This window comes from Lagenorhynchus albirostris, chromosome 14 (genome assembly GCF_949774975.1).
Source record: "Lagenorhynchus albirostris chromosome 14, mLagAlb1.1, whole genome shotgun sequence".
In the NCBI taxonomy this organism is placed as follows: domain Eukaryota; kingdom Metazoa; phylum Chordata; class Mammalia; order Artiodactyla; family Delphinidae; genus Lagenorhynchus; species Lagenorhynchus albirostris.
Genome location: NC_083108.1, coordinates 81,157,196 through 81,178,471, shown reverse-complemented (window position 1 = coordinate 81,178,471; position 21,276 = coordinate 81,157,196). Strand labels below are relative to the sequence as shown.

Below are 21,276 nucleotides of genomic sequence, written 5' to 3'. Positions count from 1 at the left end.
TGATTTCCTTGAGAAGCCATCTTCATGAAGAGGGCTATTTCATTTCCTGTATGTCATTTGGAAGTCAGATTATTTGTTGAAATAAAAGAATCCCTGCTCCCCTGTGACAGTGGTTTTGTAGAGCATTCTCTCTATCACCTTAAAAGGTGATGAAGGAGTCCCGAAATTAAGAGGGCTAACAGTGAGCAGGACAGGTTGGTCAAAGGCGTGGAGAGTGATGATAGCTTCTGTGCTTTCTTAGAAACCCTCGTCTGCCTTGATTGGCAAGCGGGTGCCATGTCCCCCGGGAGGAAGTGTTTGAACAGTTGTGGGGCTTACCTGCTCGCTGGCAGCCCTCCAGGGTGGAGCTGGCTAAGCCAGAAGCAGAGCCCCGTGTGCACACTCCTCGTTGCCTGCCCCATCAGACCCTCTCCTTTCCTCTCTAAGTCCCCTTTACCCAGGAGGGTTTTTCATTTTAAGAGGGGAGGGGAGTGACAACCAGGGTCAGTTAGGGTTGTGAGAAGCAGAAGTGTTGGAGTTAATCTGGCATCGCCTGTGACAGAAATCTTCATAAAATGTCGCGTAGGGTGTCTCGTCTTTTGAAAGAGTCTGTATGAGACTGAACGTATGAAGTAGCTGTTGTTCTGCAGTTTCATATGGTTCAACCTAATAGCTCACGTAATTTAGCCTTTCTTATGACTGGTGGTTTTGAAGATTGTCATTATAATTGCTGTTGACGGTTTGCTCTCACACTGTTTCCTTCCTGATGTCCTGACTGGTTTCATGCTGCTTTGGGTTGGTTTTGGGGATGTGTGTGTGTGTGTGTGTGCATGCACGCGGTGTGTGTGTGTGTGTTCAAATACACGTAACATAAAATGTACTGTCTTACTCATTTTACAGTGTACAATTCAGTGGCACTTAGTCCATTCACAGTGTTGTGCGACCATCACCTCTGTCTAGTTGCGGAACATCTTCATCACCCCAAAAGGAAACTCCACTTAAGCAGCCACTCCCCATCCCTCCCTCCTCCCAGCCCTTGGCAACACTAATCTGTTTTTTTTGCGCCTGTGGATTTGCTCATTCTGGGTATTTCACGTAAATGACATCGTACAGCACGTGTCCATCTGCATCTGGCTTCCTTCACTGAGGATAATGTTTTCGAGGCTCGTCCACATTGCAGCCTGTGTCAGAACTTCATCTTTTCGTGGCCGAGTCGCATTTTATTGAAGGGATCGACCACGTTTCATGTATCCGTTTGCTTCAGGTGTCTCAGTCTCTTTCTCCACTCAGACTGCCCCCCGTCCCTCCTGAAGCCTCCACCCCTGCCTGGAGCCGCTGCGTCTCATTGCACCTTCCGGTCTTCCGCTGGGTTGGGAGATCCTCCTCATTTCTGCATCTCGCCACACCCTTCACGCTTGCAGCCCTATCTTCTCAGCTTATCTTTACTTCCAAACTTTTTAAGTTTGTTTTCTGCCTTATTTCTCACTCCCCTTTCCTTCCCCGTCCCTTGCAGTCGGCTTCCTGCCTCCCCAGTGCACGCCGGCAAGGACTCTGGCTTGAGCGGTCGCTTCCCTGCGGCTGCGCGCGCATGGCTCCTTGCACGCTCTGTAGACGGTGCGCACCACCATCCACGCTCCGACGCTCCTCCCCTGGCTTCCTCCACACCTCACGTGTCTCCTGCATCTCCCACCGCACCCCGTCCCTGGCCGTTTGCGTGTCTGCTTGTCCGTCTCTCCCCCTCCCCCCGACTCGTGCCCTGTCCCTCACCGCTGGAGGCCCGTGCCGCGTCGTCACCTCTCGTCTGCAGGTGGCTGCTTCCTTCCCCGGTCCGGGTCGCAGTCTCCTCGGCTCTCTGCGCGTGACCCTCGGAGCCGGGTGTGTGGTCCACTCAGGCTCTCTCCCCTCACAGCTCGGGCCTCCTAGAGCAGGACATGCAGGTTTAACGAATGAGTGAGTGAACGGGTGATGAAATGACTATCTCATCTTTAGCCAGGCCCTCAGGTCCCGTTTTACAGCGTAAGATATGGAGACTGTGTGACTGCTCTTTCTGCTTTCTTCCAGTCCACTTACTTCCAGTTTCCTGGCTCCATTGCAGAGCTGTGGTTGCTAAAAGCCAGTCACCACAGGAGCAGGACATTTGCTCTATGTGTGGATGGTGGACTGTACAGTGAATTCGGGCAGGGTCACGTGGTGTCAAGATTAATGGAAACCGTGCAGAGCATTACTTTTTCTCATAGAGAATACTAAAAATAATCAGAATGATGTGAGTTCTTCTATAGAAACAGTCACCTTGGGGAGTCAGTTTTGAAATGTCTGATGTATCATTCCCAAACCTCACATGTATTCTCCTCTGTGAGGTTGCAGATACACTGAAGTATCACTATGGGAATAGTGCTGGTTTTTCCCCTGGTTATTTGCAAAATGAGGTCATAGTTGGCTTATGGAAACTGGACAGATATGAGATGACTCAGTAACTGTATTTCATCAACACCTCTTCCTAACAGAGGTTATAACAGATACAGTATACAAAAAACTGGGGTTATCATCTAAATTGATCCATGAATCACTGCCTGCCTTTTAAGTAAACCTGCATTCCCAGACCTGAATGTTTAGAAAGGAAACGCTGTTTTTAGCTTGTCATGTTTTGTTTTGGAAAAGTAGTGTCGTGGGCCATCAGATTTTAATCTGGAGTTGAGGTGGGGCGGCCTCCGGGCGAGCAGGGCCGAGTGAAGCTGGGCCACAGAATCCCTCCCGCTGCCACACCTCGTGAAGTGAACACACTTCTTCACCTGTTAAAAACACCGTCAGGAAAATCCAGCAGAGCCAATCAGGTTCACGCTGTAAACGTGGAAACTGACAACCAAGAAAAGAAACAAAATTGTCCTGTGACTCTGTTTGAAACTGTTCACAGTGGTGAGGGAAAGGAAAACCAATAGCAGAATCCCCAGAAATTTCCCTCTGATTCTCCCCATCCCCTTGCCCAACCCAGTTTGGAGGAAATTAGGCTGAAGAAGTGAGTAGGCAGTCAGGGAAAAATCTTTGAGGCCAGCGCTGCTTCTGTCACCCAGCCCTCTACCAGAGCAGGACAAACGGCTAGTTGTCATTTTCCATAGCCCGTCTAGCCGACAGGGTGGCTTAAGTAAACAGGGGTGGGTGGGAATGGGTGGGTTTTTGCTCAAATGATGATAAGTTCACAGGTAGGTAGTCCCCGTGGGTCCAGCCACTCAAGAATGTCCTCAGGGAACCCTGCCCCCGCTCTCTGCTCTCCTCAGCAGATAGTTTTCATCCTCTCGGTCTCAGTGGCTCTTACACCCCCAGGCACTGCAAAACTTTCCGGGAGGAAGCAGGCGGAAGGACAAGTGGGGAAAGGCAGAGGGCTCCTCTTCACCTGGTTTATCTTTTCACTTGGAGAGGACAGTCCAGATCTCTGTAATAGTGTCACCTCCAACCACGAGTGAGGCTGGATTCCTCCAGGAAGGGAAGGAAACAGAGGAGGTGAGAGTAGACGTTGAAAGAGCCAACTTGTAATATCTGCCTGGAGCTGAAGCTGAGCACACACTCCTTCAGGCATAGAGTTGCCTCTTTTCTGATGCAGTAACTGAGATGCAGGACACTAAAGGGAAAAGCTCAGAGAGACACCTCCAGCAGATCATATAGTCACCCAGACAGCACTCTCCCCACCCTTGCCCCAGGGCCCTCTGGCTACAGAAATATATAGACTGCAATGCCCGATTTTTCAGTTGTAGCTTGGAGGTCTCAGATAAAGTAGGAGGGGCATAAAGGAAAATTCATTTACATTACATGTGAGCAAATAGAAGGTCTAGGTAGAGCAGCTCAGGGTAAGATGAACAAGTGACTCCATACTGTACCAAAAGAGGAAAGAAGAAAAGAAAAGAACCTAGGAATCCAAAGAGAGATGAGGGATTCAGGTCATGAGAAAACATTACCCAGAGTAAAATATTGCTTTGTGTTATATAAAAGCTTAAGTGATGTAAATAAAACAACTGTTCAGAGAGAAGATGGTAAAATGACACAAGCTGAACAGAGAGAGGAAAGAGTTAAGGAAACAAATTGAAGACCCAAACCACACCATATCAGAACTGGTAAATACATCAGAAACAGGGACCTAATGAACGTTTCTGAAAATATACAGAGAATTCTTCAGGTCCCCAGGCAGAAAAAGCAGATTCCTTATAAAAAGGAGAAAAAATAGCCCACTGCAGCCGCATTCAAGGCCAGAAAACAAAAAACAAAAAAACCCATAGTGCACTGTTTCCAGAGTCCTAAGGGACAGAAAATATGATCAGGAACATCATATCCAAGCGATTATTATTCAGGTAAGAAGACAGGTGCTTCCAAACTTGAAAGAACTTAGAAGCTATAGCATCTATGAGTCCTTCTGGAAAGTAGCTGCTACTTGCTGGTCAAATTTGGCCAAGCAGGACATGACTCAATATACAGGACTTACTAGCTCAGGAGAAGCCTGGCAAAGGGACTGGAGGTGAGCACTAAATCCAGGTTAATAGACAGCTAAGCTAGCAGTTTAGGGAATCACAGATGAGGAACAGAGTTGTGATTTTAACTTTTTGTTTGGAAATCATTTCAAGCTTTGCAAAAAGTTGTAAAAATAAAACACAGAATGCTCATGTAGGCTAAGGATTTGTTTTTACCTAACCACAGTGCAGCTGTCAAATTCAGGAAGTTGAACACTATTATCTAATGTATGGGTCCTATTCCTGTGTAGGCAGTTGTCGGTGATATCCTTTGTATCGATAGTTTTTGTGGGGGTTTTTTTCCCCCCAATTCAGGATCTAGTCCAGGATCATGCGTTCCATTCATTGACTCGGGTCTCTTTAGTTGTCTTTATCTGGAATGGTTCTTCTGCCTTTGTCTTTTATGACTTGACTTTTTTGAAAACAGGCCAGTTATGTTGTATAAAATCCTTCATTTTGGGTTTGTCAGGTGTTTCCTCATGATGGTATTTAGGTTATCCATCTTTAGCAGGAAGACTATATAAGTGATTACCATTTCCTGGCCAGAGGCAGGTGATGTTGCTTTATCCTATTATTGGTGATGTCAATTTTGATCATTTAGTGAAGGTAAGCTTAAAGCATTTGCAAGACAAAAAGAAAACAAATCAAAGACAAAGGAGAAAAAAGAAAAATATACAGAGAGAATATAACTAACAAAATTTGAGGTGACAGAGTTAAAAGAACGTGGAAGTATGCAAGCCTTCTCATTTTTATATCAGGGTGATGTTTGATATTATTTAAAATTAACTTATATCTAAGAAAATGATACTAACATCTATGTTTTTAAAAAAATATATTCTACTTAAAAATTTTACAAAATAAATGTATAAGCCTAGTGGGAGTTCTTAGAAAGGAATATATCTTCGTGGTAAAGAACATTTTTCTGCCCTCAGCCATTTTCTTTTATTTACTTTGATTTTTCTTTCTCCTGTTAAATTCAAGTCAAATTAAATTTGCTTCTTTCTCCCCTCTCTGTCCTTCTTGCTCTGTGTACATGAGAAGTGTGTCTGGGTGTGCGAGGCAAGACAGCTAACGTTCATTGTTTCTTCTCTGAAAGGGCTTGTCCACAGAATTGACCAAATCCTCCTCTCCTCCCTCCCCGTTACCTTCGCCACTTCCAAGAGCAGGAGTCTGTGTGGGAGGCGAGACTAGAAATCCGCAGACACGGGATGGGGATGTGTCTTGTGCTGTCAAGGTAGCGCCGCTATTTTGGACCTCAGAACACTTGCTCAGAGAAGAGGCTGAAGTCGCCCACACATGAACCACTTCCCTGGGGAAGTCGGCGAGAAAAGCAGCAGCTGAGTGCCAGCTCGCTCAGACTGGCCGAGCAGAGAGTTCCTCCTGTGAGAACCCTGGTTCCTCGGTGTCACTGCCAACCCACACCCGAGGAGAGCACCAGCTTACCGGCTCTCTGACCCAGTCGTTTACGCGACACGTGGTTACTGAGTGCCTACTGTGTGCCTGCCCGTGCTCCAGAAATGGAGGAGACAGTGGTGAACAAAACAGAAAACTGCCCGTCCTCCCTCCGTCGAGTGGTCTGACTGTGTAATGGTTCCGAACTTCAGCACATCCTTCACTTCACACAAGCTAGTATTTTTCTTAAGTGATAGATTGAAAACAAATTACCCACCATGTTTATTGTATTATAAAACAGTTTTGTGGCTAGATCAGCTGTTTGAGATTTTCTGGTCCTGTGTTCCCCAAATCACGGTCACTTGTATACTGTCTTCACCGTAATGTTATCTTCTTAATATTTTTCTGTAAAATAACCCTCGCTTTTCTTCAGCCTTTTATTACAGAAAGTTTCAAACACGCACAGAAGCAGAGTGAGCAGAACAGTGAATCCCCATGTACCCCACTCCAAAGGCAGTCGACTCTTGGTCACTCTTGTTTCTTTCTGGTTTTTTTTGTTTTCTTGGCCGCGCAGCCTGAGGGATCTTAGTTCCCAGACCAGGGATTGAACCCGCACCCCCTGCTGTGGAAGCGAGGAGTCTTAACCACTGGGGCGCCAGGGAAGTCCCAGTCACTCTTGCTTCAATTCTACTCTCACTCACCCGCCACCCCATCATAGATTAATTTGAAGCAAATCCTAGAATACTGTCATTTTATCTGTAAATATCTTTGTACCTCTAAAAAATAAAACTCGCCCCCCCCATTTTTTTTTTTTTTTTGGCCATGCTGCGTGGTTTGCGGGATCTTTGTTCCCAACAAGGGATTGAACCCGGGGCCCACGGCAGTGAAAGCGCCGAGTCCTAACCACTGGACCGCCAGGGAATTCCCTATTCCTTTTAAATTGTAATGTTATTTTATAGTGTTTGTTTATTTTTACTTGTTGACAGTTTGCTTTATTTATTTACTTATGGCTGAGTTGGGTCTTTGTTTCTGTGCGAGGGCTTTCTCTAGTTGTGGCAAGCGGGGGCCACCCTTCATCGCGGTGCGCGGGCCTCTCACCATCACGGCCTCTCTTGTTGCGGAGCACGGGCTCCAGACGCGCAGGCTCAGTAATTGTGGCTCACGGGCCCAGTTGCTCCGCGGCACGTGGGATCCTCCCAGACCAGCGCTCGAACCCGTGTCCCCTGCATTGGCAGGCAGATTCTCAACCACTGCGCCACCAGGGAAGCCCTGTAATGTTATTTTAAAATTAAAAATAATCGTACGTGTTTGTAACATGAAACAATACAAATACATACCATTTCAAAGTTATTACTCCTCCCATTGTTGTTTCATGGAGGCAACATTATAAATGGTTGGGTGTACCTTTCCATACTTCTCTTAATGTGTGTAACAGCATATACATATAGTTTGTTTTTTACAAAAGCAATATTGTATACACTACTCAAACTCGCCTTTTCCCCTGAAGTTATATTTATTAAGGTATAATTTATGGGCCTCCCTGGTGGTGCAGTGGTTAAGAATCCGCCAGCCAATGCAGGGGACACGGGTTCGAGTCCTGGTCCGGGAAGATCCCACATGCCGTGGAGCAACTAAGCCTGTGCGCCACAACTACTGAGCCTGCACTCTAGAGCCCAGGAGCCACAACTACTGAAGCCCGCGTGCCACAACTACTGAAGCCCGCGTGCCTAGAGCCTGTGCTCTGCAACAAGAGAAGCCACCGCAATGAGAAGCCCGCACACTGCAGCAAAGAGTAGCCCCCGCTCGCTGCAAGTAGAGAAAGCCTGCGCACAGCAACAAAGACCCAACGCTGCCAAAACATAAATAATAAATTTATAAAAAAGAAAAAGGTATTAAAAAAAGGTATAGTTTACATAAAATTCACCCTTCATAGGTATATGGTGTGATGAGTTTTGACATATATGTATATAGTCATATAATTTACCCCAAAATCAAGATTTCCTTCACCCGCAGAATTTCTCTCATGCTCCTTTTATAGTCAATCACTTCCCAATCCCTGAAAACCATTTCTCTCTTTTATGGTGCTATAGTTTTGCCTTTTCTAGTAGGTAACGTAAGTGGAATCAAAATAGTATGTAACAACAAAATATTAGCAAATTAAACCCAACAATGTTTAAAAGGAGGAATGATAGATTTAAAACAAATTGCTAGCTTGTGTGAAGAAAAATACTAGCTTGTGTGAAGTGAAGGATGTGCTGATGTTTGGAACCGTTACACATACTCCTGCTTTTGTAGGCTCAGTCAGACCACTTGACTGAGGGAGGAGCAGCAGTTTTCTGTTTTGTTCACCGCTGTCTCCTCCATTTCTGGAGCACAGTATACAATTCCACGACCAAGTAGGATTTATCCCAGAGATGCAAGGCTGGGTTCAGCACTTGAAAATCAAATAATGTAATCTATCACATCAACAGACTGAGGAAGAGAAGCCACAAGATCATATCAGTAGATACAGAAGAAGCATTTGAAAAAGCTAACACCCATTGTGATAAAATCTGTCGGCCAACTAGGAATAGAGGGGAACTTCATCAACCTCATAAATAATACCTACAAAAACTACTGCTGACATCGTACTTAATGGTGAGAAGCTCAAAGCTTTCTTTCTAAGATAAGAAACAAAGCAAGGATGTCCCCTCTCACCACTGCTTTTCAACATTGTACTCCTAGTCCTTGCCAATGCAGTAAGAAAAGGAAATAAAAGGTATACATATTGGGGAGGAAAAAGTAAAACTCTTTGTTTACAGATCACGTGACATAGAAAATCCAAAAGAATGACAGACTCCTGGAACTAGTAAGTGATTATAGCAAGGCTGCAGGATACAAGGTTCAGTGTACAAGAGTCAGTCATTTTCTTATGTCAAAGCAATGAACAAGTGAAATTTGAAATTGAAAACATAATACCATTTACGTAAGCAGCCCCCAAAATGAAATACGTAGGTAAAAATCTCACAAAGTATGTACCAGGTCCATCTGAGGAAAACTACAAAACTTTAATGAACAAAAGCAAAGAGCTAAATAAATGGAGAGATATTCCATGTTCACAGATAGACTCAATATTGTCAAGGTGTTGGTTCTTACCAACACGATCTGTAGATTTAACACAATCCCAATCAAAATCCCAGCAAGTTATTTTATGGATATCGACAAACTGATTCTAAAGTTTGTATGGAGAGGCAAAAAGACCCCAAATAACTCAGTATTAAAGAAGAGCGAAGTTGAAGGATTGACACTACCCAACCTCCAGACGTAGTATAAAGCTGCGATAATCAAGTACAGCAAGAGGGTAGACAAGTGGATCAGTGGAACAGAATCGAGCGCTCAGAACTAGACCCACATAAATATAGACAGTTGATCTTTGACAAAGGAGGAAGGGAAATACAGTGGAGCAAAGATCACCTTTTCAGCAAATGGTGCTGGAGCAGGTGGATACCCACATCCCAAAAGACACAGGTGTTATGCCCTTTATAAAAATTAAGTCAAGATGGATCATAGACCTAAATGTTAAGTGAATAACTATAAAACTCTTAGAAAATAACGGGAAAACCTAGATGGCCTTGAGTATGGAGGCGACTTTTTAGATACAACCCCAAAGACATGATCGTGAAAGAAAGAATTGATAAACTGAACTTTCTTAAAATTAAAAACTTCTACTCTGTGAAAAACAACGTGAAAAGAATGAGAAGACAAGCTGCTGACCGGGAGAAAATTTTTACAAAAGACACATGTAATGAAGGACGGTCGGCCAAAATATACAAAGAACTTGTAAGACTAAAGAACAAGAAAATGAAGAGCGCAATTAAAAAATGGACAAAAGACCTTGACAGACACCTCACCAGATAAGACATGTAGATGGCAAGTAAGCATATGAAAAGGTGCTCAGTATCAGATGTCATTAGGGAATTATCAGTAAACAGTGAGATCATACTACACACCTGTTAGAATGGCCAGAATCCAAAACTCTGGTAACACCAAATGCTGATGAAGACGTGGCGCAACAGAAATTCTCATCCCCGGCTGGGAATGCAGAACGGTGCAGCTGCTTTGGAAGACAGCTCAGCAGTTTCTTACAACACTAAACATACTCTAACCATATGATCCAGTAATTGGGCTCCTTGGTATTTACCCAAATGAACTGAAAATCTATGTCCACACAAAATCCTGTGCATGGATGTTTACAGCAGAGTTAATCACAATTGCCAAAAACTTGGAAGCAACCAAGATGTCCTTCAATAGGTGAGTGGATAAATAAACTGAAGTACATCCAGATGATGGAATATTACTCAGCACCAAAATGAAATGACCTATCAAGCCATGAAAATAGATGGAGGAACTTTAAATGCATATTACAGAGTGAAAGAAGCCAATTTGTAAAGGCAACATACTGTATGGTTCCAAAGATATGGCATTCTGGAAAAGACAAAACTATGGGGACAAAAATATAGTGGTTGTGAGGGGCAAAAGGGGGAGGGAGTGATGAATAGGCAGAGTACCAAGGGTCTTTAGGGCAGTGAAACTATTCTGTACAATACTACAATGGTGGATACATGTCTTTCTCCATTTGTCAAAACTCGTAGGATATACAACACCAAGAGTGAACCTAATGTAAACTATGGAAATTTGGGTGGTAATGATGTGTCACTGATTGTAACATGCACCGCTGTCCTGTGGGATGTTGATAGTGGAGAAGGTTGTACATGTGTGCGGACACGGAGTTATGGGAAATCTCTGTACCTTTTGTTTGATTTTGCTGTGAACCTGAAACTTCTTTAAAAAAATAAACTATTAATTGAAAAAAAAAGTATGTAACCTTATGCATAATAACATTAAATGTAAGTGAGTTAAACACTGATTAAAATGCAGACATCGGCAGAATTAATTTTTAAAAAGCATCATCGGGGCTTCCCTGGTGGCGCAGTGGTTGAGAGTCCGCCTGCCGATGCAGGGGACACGGGTTCGTGTCCCGGTCTGGGAAGATCCCACATGCCACGGAGCTGCTAGGCCCATGAGCTGTCGCCGCTGAGCCTGCGCGTCCGGAGCCTGTGCTCCGCAACGGGAGAGGCCGCAACAGAGAGAGGCCCGCGTACCGAAAAAAAAAAAATTGTTACTAGAAACAGAGGAAGAAATTTTATAATGGTAAAAAGATCAATCCCTCAAGAATATACAATTACAAATATATATGCAACTAATGGCAGAGCCCTAAAATACAGAAAGCAAAAACTGACAGAATTAAAGGATGAAATAGATAATTCAGCAATAATAGTTGGAGATTTCAGTATTCTATTTGAGTAATGGATAGAACAACTAGACAGAAGATCCACAAGGAAGTAGAAGACTTGAACATCAGCTAAGCCTAACAGTCATCTTTAGATCACTCCATTCAACAATAGTAGAAGACACATTCTCCTCAAGTGCACGTGTAACGTTCTCCAGGGTAGACCATATGCTAGGCCATAAAACAAGTCTCATCATATCCTGCAAAGTACGTTCTCTGACCACAATGACATGAAACTAGAAGTGATAACCCAAGTATCTCAGGTGTAGTTTTAATTTGCGTTTCCTTGATGGCTAATGATTTTGAGCTGCTTCTTTGGTCAAGTGTCTGTTCAGATCTTTTGCCCATTTTAAGGTTTGGTTTGTAGTCTGTGTATTATTAAGTTGTAAGAGCTCTTAATATGTTCTGGATACAAGTCCTTGATCAGATTGAGTTTTGCAGGTGTTTTCTCTCAGTCTGTATTCTCATTACACTTTCTTAACAGTGTCTTTTGAAGAGCAGAAGTTTCAAATTTTGGTCAAGTCCACTGACAGGGCTTAGAAGTAGTAACACTCCAATATCAATGAGCATACCTAACTACCTAGATTTTGGTTTCTAAATACTCTTCCCTACTAAAAGGTCCTCAGAGAAATGGCTGATTCCAGGGCTGAGACAGAAAGACTACAAGATGAGCCTGGAATATCTTGTGTACCAAGAAGCAAGGAAGTGCTTAAAGAACTGGGGATTAGTCAGAAACCTATCAGAACCATGTTGGAGGGGCTTCCTCTGGCCAAATCTGAGATAATTTGAGCATCAAAAGAAATAATGAATGAAAAAAAAGAAATAATGATAGTAATGGATTATAGCCTATTGAATAAAATAAGAAACCATGATATATAAATATGCCATGGAAACAGATATAAATAAGTAAATGAGGGAAAAATGAAAGCCCTTCCTGGGACTTCTCTGGTGGTGCAGTAATTAAGAATCCGCCTGCCAGTGCAGAGAACACGGTTCAATCCCTGGTCTGGGAAGGTCCCACATGCCGCGGAGCAGGTAAGCCAATGCGCCACAACTACTGAGGCTGCGCTCTAGAGCCCGCGAGCCACAACTACTGAAGCCCGTGCGCCTAGAGCCCGTGCTGCACAACAAGAGAAGCCACTGCAATGAGAAGCCCACGCACCACAACGAAGAGTAGCCTCTGCTCGCCGCAACTAGAGAAAGCCCGTGGGCAGCAACGAATACCCGACACAGCCATAAATAGATAGATAGATAGACAGAAAGATAGATAGATAGGAATGCCTTTCTAAAAAAAAAAAGGAAAGCTCTTCCTTATGGTAAAATGCCAACTGGTAAGAATGTGAAATGATGGAATTAGAAAATCACTGTTTGGTATCCATCGTGGTAATTATTTCGGCAAGAGTCATCAGTTGGTGCTAAAACCAGTGGGTGAAATTTTGTTAAGGAACAGAATGTTTACATAGTTTCAGAGTATCTCTCCACAAAATAGTAGTATTTTTACAGTGGAGAAACATGGAAGATTCTTCTTTAGCCAAGTGATTGAAGTTATCCTCACCGAAAATCGACATTGTGTGCCTCTTAATATCACACACTGAGAAGGACATGGGATCACTTCTGTGGTGTTTCTGCCAAAAAGTGCACAGTCTGACTCTACTCACGTGGGAATATCAGGTGAATCCAAATTGACGGACATTCTACTCGCCTCTGTGCTCTTCAAAAATGTCAAGGTCAAAAAAAACTATCAAGGTCAGGGAATTCCCTGGCGGTCCAGTGGTTAGGACTCCGAGCTCTCATTGCTGAAGGCCCTTGTTTAATCCCTGGTCAGGGAACTAAAATCCCACAAGCTGCAGCCGAAAAAAAAAAAAAAAAAAAGTCAAGGTCACAAAAGACAAGGAAAGAATGAGGAACTAGACAGGCTAAAGAAATTTGACTACTAAATGAAGCTTGTTATCCTGGATTGGATCCTGGACCAGAAACAGAAAAAAACATTATTTCCTATGAAGAATCAGTACAATAAGTATCCTAAACATCTGTTCTGTGGAAATTCAGGAACAAGAAATTCAGCCTCCAAGAAATGGGGAGCATCTCTGCATACTTATTCTTTGCAGTGTTGAATGATTTTCCAAGTGTTTATTAATTATTTGTATTTTCCCTGTTGTGAATTATCTGCCATGTCATTTATCCATTTATATCTTTTTTTTTTTTTTTTTTTTTTGCGGTACGCGGGCCTCTCACTGTTGTGGCCTCTCCCGTTGCGGAGCACAGGCTCCGGACGCGCAGGCTCAGCGGCCATGGCTCACGGGCCCAGCCGCTCCGCGGCATGTGGGATCTTCCCGGACCGGGGCACGAACCTGCGTTCCCTGCATCGGCGGGCGGACGCTCAACCGCTGCGCCACCAGGGAAGCCCCATTTATATCTTCATTGTAGTCATTTCCCAGTCTTGTTTATTTCTTTTAAAATTTTTTTAACTATAAAAGTTAAACAGCTTCCTTGTTTAAAAAATAAATATAAACCATATAAAAGGGTACAAAAGAAAAAAATGAGAGCCCCTCTCGTCTCCACATCCCACTCTCCAGATGTTCTCCCTCTTGTTTCATTCCTTTAAAGTTTGCCTCCCACTGTTTTTCCTTCCTTTTACTCTTTACAAATTTCTAAATATATCTGTGAATTACTCATGCAGCAAAAGCATTTATCTTAATGGACTAGGAAAGGAGAGAGTCTACAGTGGAAAAAAACTGTGTGTTAACCTCTATAGATTTCTTGATAAACTTATGTTCAAAACATACATGTTTATATTTAAGAACTTTTAAAGTATAAAAGACCTTTATAGCGAAGCATGTACATAACTGACACATAATCAGAAACGAGACCACGACTACTTATTGTGAATTAGTGACTTAAATTCTGCCACTCCCAAATGGTTGGAAACCATTACGTAGTCTTTGGTGTTATCCTTTGATTCCAAAAAACCATGTAAGAGCTTTTGTCACCTCTTTGTTTTATTAACAGTGTGAGTTAAAATTGGTACTGTATGTGGCTAAACTGTATGTGGTACAGATTGTGGGTAGAGGTGAATCTTTTCTCACAAGATTGACTAGCTGAATCTCTTGTTTTTTATCCTTAATAGAATAACAGAATTTTAGAACTAAAGGGCCACTGGAAATTCTTCTGTAACTTTCTTATTTTATAGGTGAGAAAGAAATGCCTGGATATAGCAGGCATAAGATAAGGCCCGTGTAGAATAAATTACCTGTTCCTAGCCCTACACAAGTTAGTGACCTTTGACTCCTTTTGTTTCAGTAAAGGAACCAGAATGTTAATAGTGAAGTTTTCACTCATTCGTCTAACAAATGAAGGAAACATTTATTGAATGTCTAAGATATGGCATGTACATGGTATTGTTTAATAGTTTAACTCTCAGGTCCCTGATGTACACTTGGTCCTTTTTCACTGCCTCTGAGGAAAGCCCTTTGCTTTAGCGGTCCTGGAGCATGGGAATGTGACCTGGGGGATGAGAAACTGGCCTGTCTGTTATGAACTGACCTTTTTGTTGTGTGTGTGTTTTTTTTCCCAGCTGGAAGAAGAGAGATCTGTGCTCAATAATCAGTTGTTAGAAATGAAAAAGAGGTAGGCTCTCTTTTCTTATATATTGTTTTGTGTGTGTGTGTGTGTGTGTGTGTGTGTTTAATAAGGAAAATGTTAGAACACGCTGTGTACAGTGACTTGTAGAAAACATACGACCTTCTTATATTCAGAAAATTGCATCGTGATCGTTTGGTACTCATAATTGACAAATTTGTAAGAGTTTCAGTATGAATTACTGAAAGAATAGTTCGATTTTTAAGCCACGTTCAGTTGCGTTTGTCCAGAAATGTTCTAAATTAGGTTGTCTCGTATTACACTGTTTGCCTCCTAGTTTCAGTAACTAAAGTGCTATAATGTTACCTAATCTGCAAATAAATTCAGTTATATAAAACTTTCATTTTCTCAGTAATAATGGGAAACATTTTAAATGTTTCTACTAACTTTCTTAAAAAGAGCTTTGTTATTTGTTATTCTTTGATGATGATCGAATGCTGTTCACATGGAAGCTTCCAGTACTTTGGAGTAAGGATAAACGGGCCCCCAGGAGTCATCACGTAGAAGCCTGGTGCTTATGCTTTCTGACGGTCTCTGTCTGCTTTTATAAAATGTGTAGTTTGTGTCTAGAGAAATTCTCTGCTTTACTCTGCATGCCAAGTAGGCATAGTGTATACTGTTGCTAAGAGCCACAGCCTGTACCGTGGTTTGCTGTAGAGTACATCCCAACAGTGACAGGCGTTTTTTGTCTTATTAATTACAAAAAGAAAAATAAACCTTTAGGAATAGTATAATCAAGAATTCTTCTATACCTCAATTAAAAAATAATAAGAAAATGAAATAGAAAAGAAAAAGAATTCCTTCATGGTCTTGCAGAGCATTTTATTCTTACTTGTCAGAGCAGAGGAAGTCTCCCTTACTGACCACTGACGCATGCGTTTATGCTGACATTTGTCCCTCCTGCCAGCATGGCGGCTGCTTCAGAGTCGAGGGCTTTATTTAGCCCACAAAGATATTTGGGTTCCATAAGCTACCTTCTAAAGGAAATTAGGCCTCAGTTCAGGGGTGCCTTCCTCCTTTCTGTTTTTAAGACATCCTTAGACTCATTGTTCTTTAAAGTTTCACATCAGAATGCATGTGTGTTTCATGACTGCCACATCCCCGGTCCAGCCAGGTGTTCGCCCAGTGCCTATGAGCTGCGGTGACTGGCCTGCCGTGCCTTAACCTGGGGCCCAGGTACAAGCACAGCTCCCCCCCCCGCCCCCCATGGGGGCCTTGGGATATTTAATTTTCCATGAATAAGGCTTTGTTTCTTTAAAAAGAACCCCATGTATGCAGTTGTCAAGGGTGTGTGAACAAATTGATAGCACTTATTCCTGAGGCATTCTGACAAGGGAATGAATAGAAACAGGCTGGTGTGAGTACTGATGTAATCCCTTTGCATTTATGTAGCCCTTGAAATTCACAAATTTCTCATATCTCTAAACAAACCACTGAAATATATGGTGGGGCTTGCATTGAAAAATGATGAAACTAAAACCCCCCAAGTTAGGCAACTTGGCCAAGAGCTCAGATGCAGACACAGGCCCAGGACTTCAGATGTTTACAAGGGCTCTTTTCTCACTGTACATCTATTTATGTTTACTTCTTAATCTCTTTTAAAAATAAAGATGCTATTGCTTTGTCAGTCCTTTTCATGTGACTTTGACTAAATTACATGCCTCTCAAAATGTGATTAGACATGTGACTTTTTTCACGGCTTAAAAAGATAGAACAAATTTGGGTACTTGTCCATTCCTCTCTTCTTATCTCACCCTGCTCCCATTTTAGGTCCTGGATAATTATTACTCTTAATCAATAAACGCAGATAAAGATGATAATTTTTCTGGGAGTGAAAAATGTTAAAACTTAGTTTCTTATATTTAGAACTGTTTTTTAATCAAATTGTTAATTAATCCTCATGGAAAGTTATGTCTCTTTCAGAACTCTGAATGTAAAGATATTTTAGCTAATATTTTGGGGGCCTTAAATAGCTTCTGAAGGTCAGTTTGGTAAAGGATTCGTATGTAGGTCTATGTGTGTAATAGTTAAGTACCTGTAGCATAGAGTACTAAAAAGAATTGGATACTTTCTTAATTTAAGAATCTGGAAAGTACTTAAATCATGAAGATATTTGAAATGTAGTGGTTCATGCAAGAACCGAGATCTTAGCCAACAGTTTAATTTAGAGGTGAGAACTGAACATACACAGTCAACATAGTATATGATTGCTTCATTCAAACTGTTGTTCATTCTGTTGAAGTGCAGTACTTACTCCTGATGTAGGGTGAAACTACTTATCGTTAAGAAATTAGTATCACCCTTTTGTACTTTGTCTTTTTGCTATCTAGCATCGAATTGCAAGCAACACGTAGTATAAATTTTTCTCTTAGCTTAAAAATGTAATTATTTCTTTGGGAAAGTGGTCTCCAAGTTAGGGAAACCTCTTTCAGAACAGGTTCCAACACGTCTGGTAGATAAAGCAGAGCCAACCTTGACCGCTGTAATGGATGGAAGTAGAGACGTGTGTCCCTCTGGCCAGAGAGCCTACAGCAGATTTGGGAACCTGTTTGGCTCCCCTCCCTTCTCTAGGCTTTTTGATGTCCTAGAAGGAACTCCAGAGCCATCATCTTAGCTGTGGACTTGTAGAGTCAGGATTAATTCTGTGTGTGTCAAGGCAAGATTCCTGTCAGGAAGGAAAACTGGCCGATGGTCCCTGTCCACCAGTCCTGAAGAGGTCACTGCCACTCCAGCTCATTCAGCTCACTGTGGGTTGCTAACTGTCTGACTGTCTCCAAGCTTGCGCTACTGATCGATGCTCATTTCACCCCTCTCTTTTCCCTTTCCTACTCTTGCTTCCTTTGCTATATCTGTGTGTCTTTAATGGTAAGACTAAAGAAAGTCTATCCACGTTATAATAAATAAATTTCATATATTTTTAGTAAACAAAATTGTTGTATATATTTTTTGGCTGCCTTTGTCCCTCTGTGTCTTGCTTTTGTTTTGTAAAATATTCTCAGCAGTATATACATACACACACACGCACACATATCTTTTTTATATCTATATACAGCACAGAACTTCAGTGCAAATTGAGTTCTCCTTAACTGCATTTGCAGTTCTCTTCATGTTCCTAATATTTGGTTCTTGTTATCTTGCATTTTTAAAGCTTGCCCAGTAACACTTTAAGGTATTTGCTTCATTACTGGAATTTCTTTCTTATGTAAGTAGTAAGGAAAGAATCTGGGTAATATGTTCCCTTGGGGGAAAGATTTCTGGCCCCTATAACCCTTCTTTCATGTTACGTTTATCTTCCCTTCTTGATACTTTTAGTAACGCCAAGTCACTGGGGCCAGCATGGCTTTAAAGTAACACAGGCCTTACTGTCAATGCGATGTGTGACTCAGGTGTCAGTGATGCTGGCATAAATGGTTTAATTTAGCCCCTCTTGGTTTGCACGGTGGGATTTGGGCTTAGAAATCACCTAAGATGCTAACATTGAAGACCTGTCACAAAGATGAGCTGCCAGGGTCTATTTGTCCCTTCAGTTGGTGTACACATCACAAGTCAGATCCCTTTTTTAACCACGCATCTTTTGACAACTTTTGTATGAGAAACATCTGCTTGCCATCTTCTTAGAAAGCAGCCTCACTTAGAGGGTGGACGTGTGTGGCGATAAGCAAAGATACCTGCTCCTTTTTCCTTCTGCCGGCTGATGACGGCCTCATCCCTCCCTAACACGAAGAACCTGTGAGAGCTTGACTAACTAGAGTCCTGATTACAGAAGAATCTAAATCCGTTAACCCCCAAATCCTGGTATTTCTCAGTAAAAGCATTTAAAATCGCATCTTTCAAATTTGAGTTGGATTTACAGTGAATCTCTTGAAATGGTTTTTATAATAGAGTGAACTACCAAATAAGTTTAATAGAAACGTAAAGAGCCCAAGAGTTATTGAATCTTTGGATAAAATCAGATATTTACTTCCCAGGTGGAAAAAATGCCTGTGTACATTCCTTTCACTTAAATCTTTGGGGTTTTGTTTGTTTGTTGTTGTTGTTGTTTTTACTTAAACAGGATCCTATTTCCTAGCGAGGTGTTATGCAGTTAGTAATTTAACAGCACCAAGTGTTCATATAATGCTTGGGTGTTGAATTCAAGACATTTTCTGTAAGTCTCAGATTCTTTTCTTACTACTTATTCTGGGGTGGAAGTGTAAGCCACACAATGAGATAAATACAACACTTATATTTTTCATCTTTGTGTAGAATAGAATTTCAGTTTACCATAAACCATGAGAATTCTGTAATTCGTGTGCCGGATATCTTGGGTCTCACTAACCAGACAGACATTCTGCCATTTCTAACCTGGGCCTCAGTTTCCAATCCCTCCAGTTGGTTCGAAGACATACTGAACCACTACATGCTCTGCATTCACCCAGTTACTTCTAATAGAACCGGGAGTAATTTGGTTTGTTGTGGTTTAAGCCATGAACTCTCACTGATGATTATCTACGTGGATGCAAATGAGTAGGTTGTATGGCCTGAGGGCTGGCCAGGAAATTTTTCTCCAGCTGTGTTTTCCCCAAATATTTTTGTGATACAAGGTCTTTTTTCCTCTTGTTTCACACTGCATGTCATTTTTTAAAAACTTATTATTTCAAAATCTGAGGTTTCCAGAAGAGCTGCAAAGGTCGTACCTGGAGGTCCCACATTCCCTTCACCCAGCTTCCCCTCACGGGCACATCTTACATCCCCTGGTCCTTTGATCCAAACTAAGAGAATAACATTGGTCCAGTACTCTTAGCCAGCCTCTAGACGTTGTTCATATTTCCCCAATTTTTCCATTCATGTCTTTTTTTCTCTCCCAGGATCCAGTCTAGGGGACCACAGTGCATTTAGTTGTCCCATCTGTGACAGCTCCTCAGTCTTTCCTTGGCTTTCGTGACCTTGGCACGTTTGAATTTTCACCACAAAAATTTAAATACACTCACACATTTATAAACACATAGTAGCCTGCCCTCTGGGGTTGTCTCCATTGTGTCTTGCCCTCTTCCCCTGTCTTCCCTTCATCTTTCCCTTTCTTTTCCCACTCCCCTGACTCCAAGATAAATGTTCTCGTCTCCTGGAAAGCCCGGTCCCCATCCCTGTGCTGATAACCAAATGCTGGGTCGGCCTGAGAACATACATCCCGTGTGCTGACCTTCTCCCTCCAGATGCCCCTTGGCTTCCATTCTACACCTGGAAATCCATCTTCACATTTCCGTTCTAGCCTTTATGTCATTACCTTTGATTTCTATGAGCAACTTAATGTCTGTCCTCTTCAGAGTCTATGGACGAAAAGTAATAATCCTTCCGTTTGAATAGTGGTAATAATCTCTGCTACTGTTTTGGCCCAGAAGATCTCCAAAACACACTCTTGGAACTTGCTGAAAGTTACTGAAATTAGTGAGAACCAATCGATACTTCCAGCATAAAACTGCTCTGCATGACATCTGTATAATCGCTTTGCATGTGTGTATTTTAATTGTTGGTATTGCTTGGTAATGATTTATTCAAGAAGTAACAGAATTCATCTGGGGGGGTTAGATTTTTAAAGTAATTCTTTGGGGGTGCAACAGTCTTGTTTTTTAATTCTGCGTCTTCCAAAGTTATTAACTTGTTTCTTTAAATTCATACGGATACAATGATATGCAGATTCTGGCATGTCTCTGCATAGGTAAACTTTTTCTCCCCTCACAGTAAGTAAAATTTCAAGTAACATTCTGCAAGCGTAATAGCCTTAACCCCCTGTAAAACTTCCCCGTGATACTTTATCCCTGTAAATTAGCTAAAGTTAATTGCGCGTTTGTTCTAGGACAGTTGTCCACTGACCGCTCTCTCGGTTGATTTCTGGAATTTTTAACTCTTTGGTCTTTTAGAGAATCCAAGCTAATAAAAGACGCAGATGAAGAAAAGGCTTCCTTGCAGAAATCCATCAGTATTACTAGTGCCTTACTCACAGAAAAGGATGCAGAGCTGGAAAAGCTGAGGAATGAGGTAGAGTACCACCTCGGGGACCCTGGCGGTACCCGTCCGTGTTCCGACCGGAAGCTAAGCCAAGCCGTGTGTTGCAGGTCACAGCGCTCAGGGGAGAGAACGCCTCCGCCAAGTCCTTGCGCGCAGTCGTTCAGTCTCTAGAGTCCGACAAGGCGAAGCTTGAGCTCAAGGTAAAGAACTTGGAGCTTCAACTCAAAGAACACAAGAGGCAGCTCAGCAGCTCGTCAGGTAAAATGGCCACGTGCTTCCTCCCGACACCGCTGCTTCCCGCAGACGCGGGGTTCGTGGCGGGCGCACCCTTTGTAGGCGGCTGCTGCGCCGCGCCGACGGGGCCGCTCTGTGCCGGGCCCGCCCGCCTGTAGTCGGATGAGGCCCCACGCAGAGGGGCGCGCCTGCCGGTCCCCACTTCCGGACCTTCCCGTGGTCCTG

At 42.5% G+C, this 21,276-nt stretch overlaps 1 protein-coding gene across 1 annotated transcript in view; it reads left to right on the top strand.

Moving 5' to 3' along the window:
* Positions 1–21,276, top strand: part of CLIP1 (CAP-Gly domain containing linker protein 1) — a 121,718-nt gene that overhangs the window by 95,366 nt on the left and 5,076 nt on the right. Inside the window, 3 exon segments of the mRNA XM_060170421.1 lie at positions 14,768–14,820; positions 20,730–20,847; positions 20,925–21,075. Coding sequence (XP_060026404.1) covers positions 14,768–14,820; positions 20,730–20,847; positions 20,925–21,075 — 322 coding nt within the window.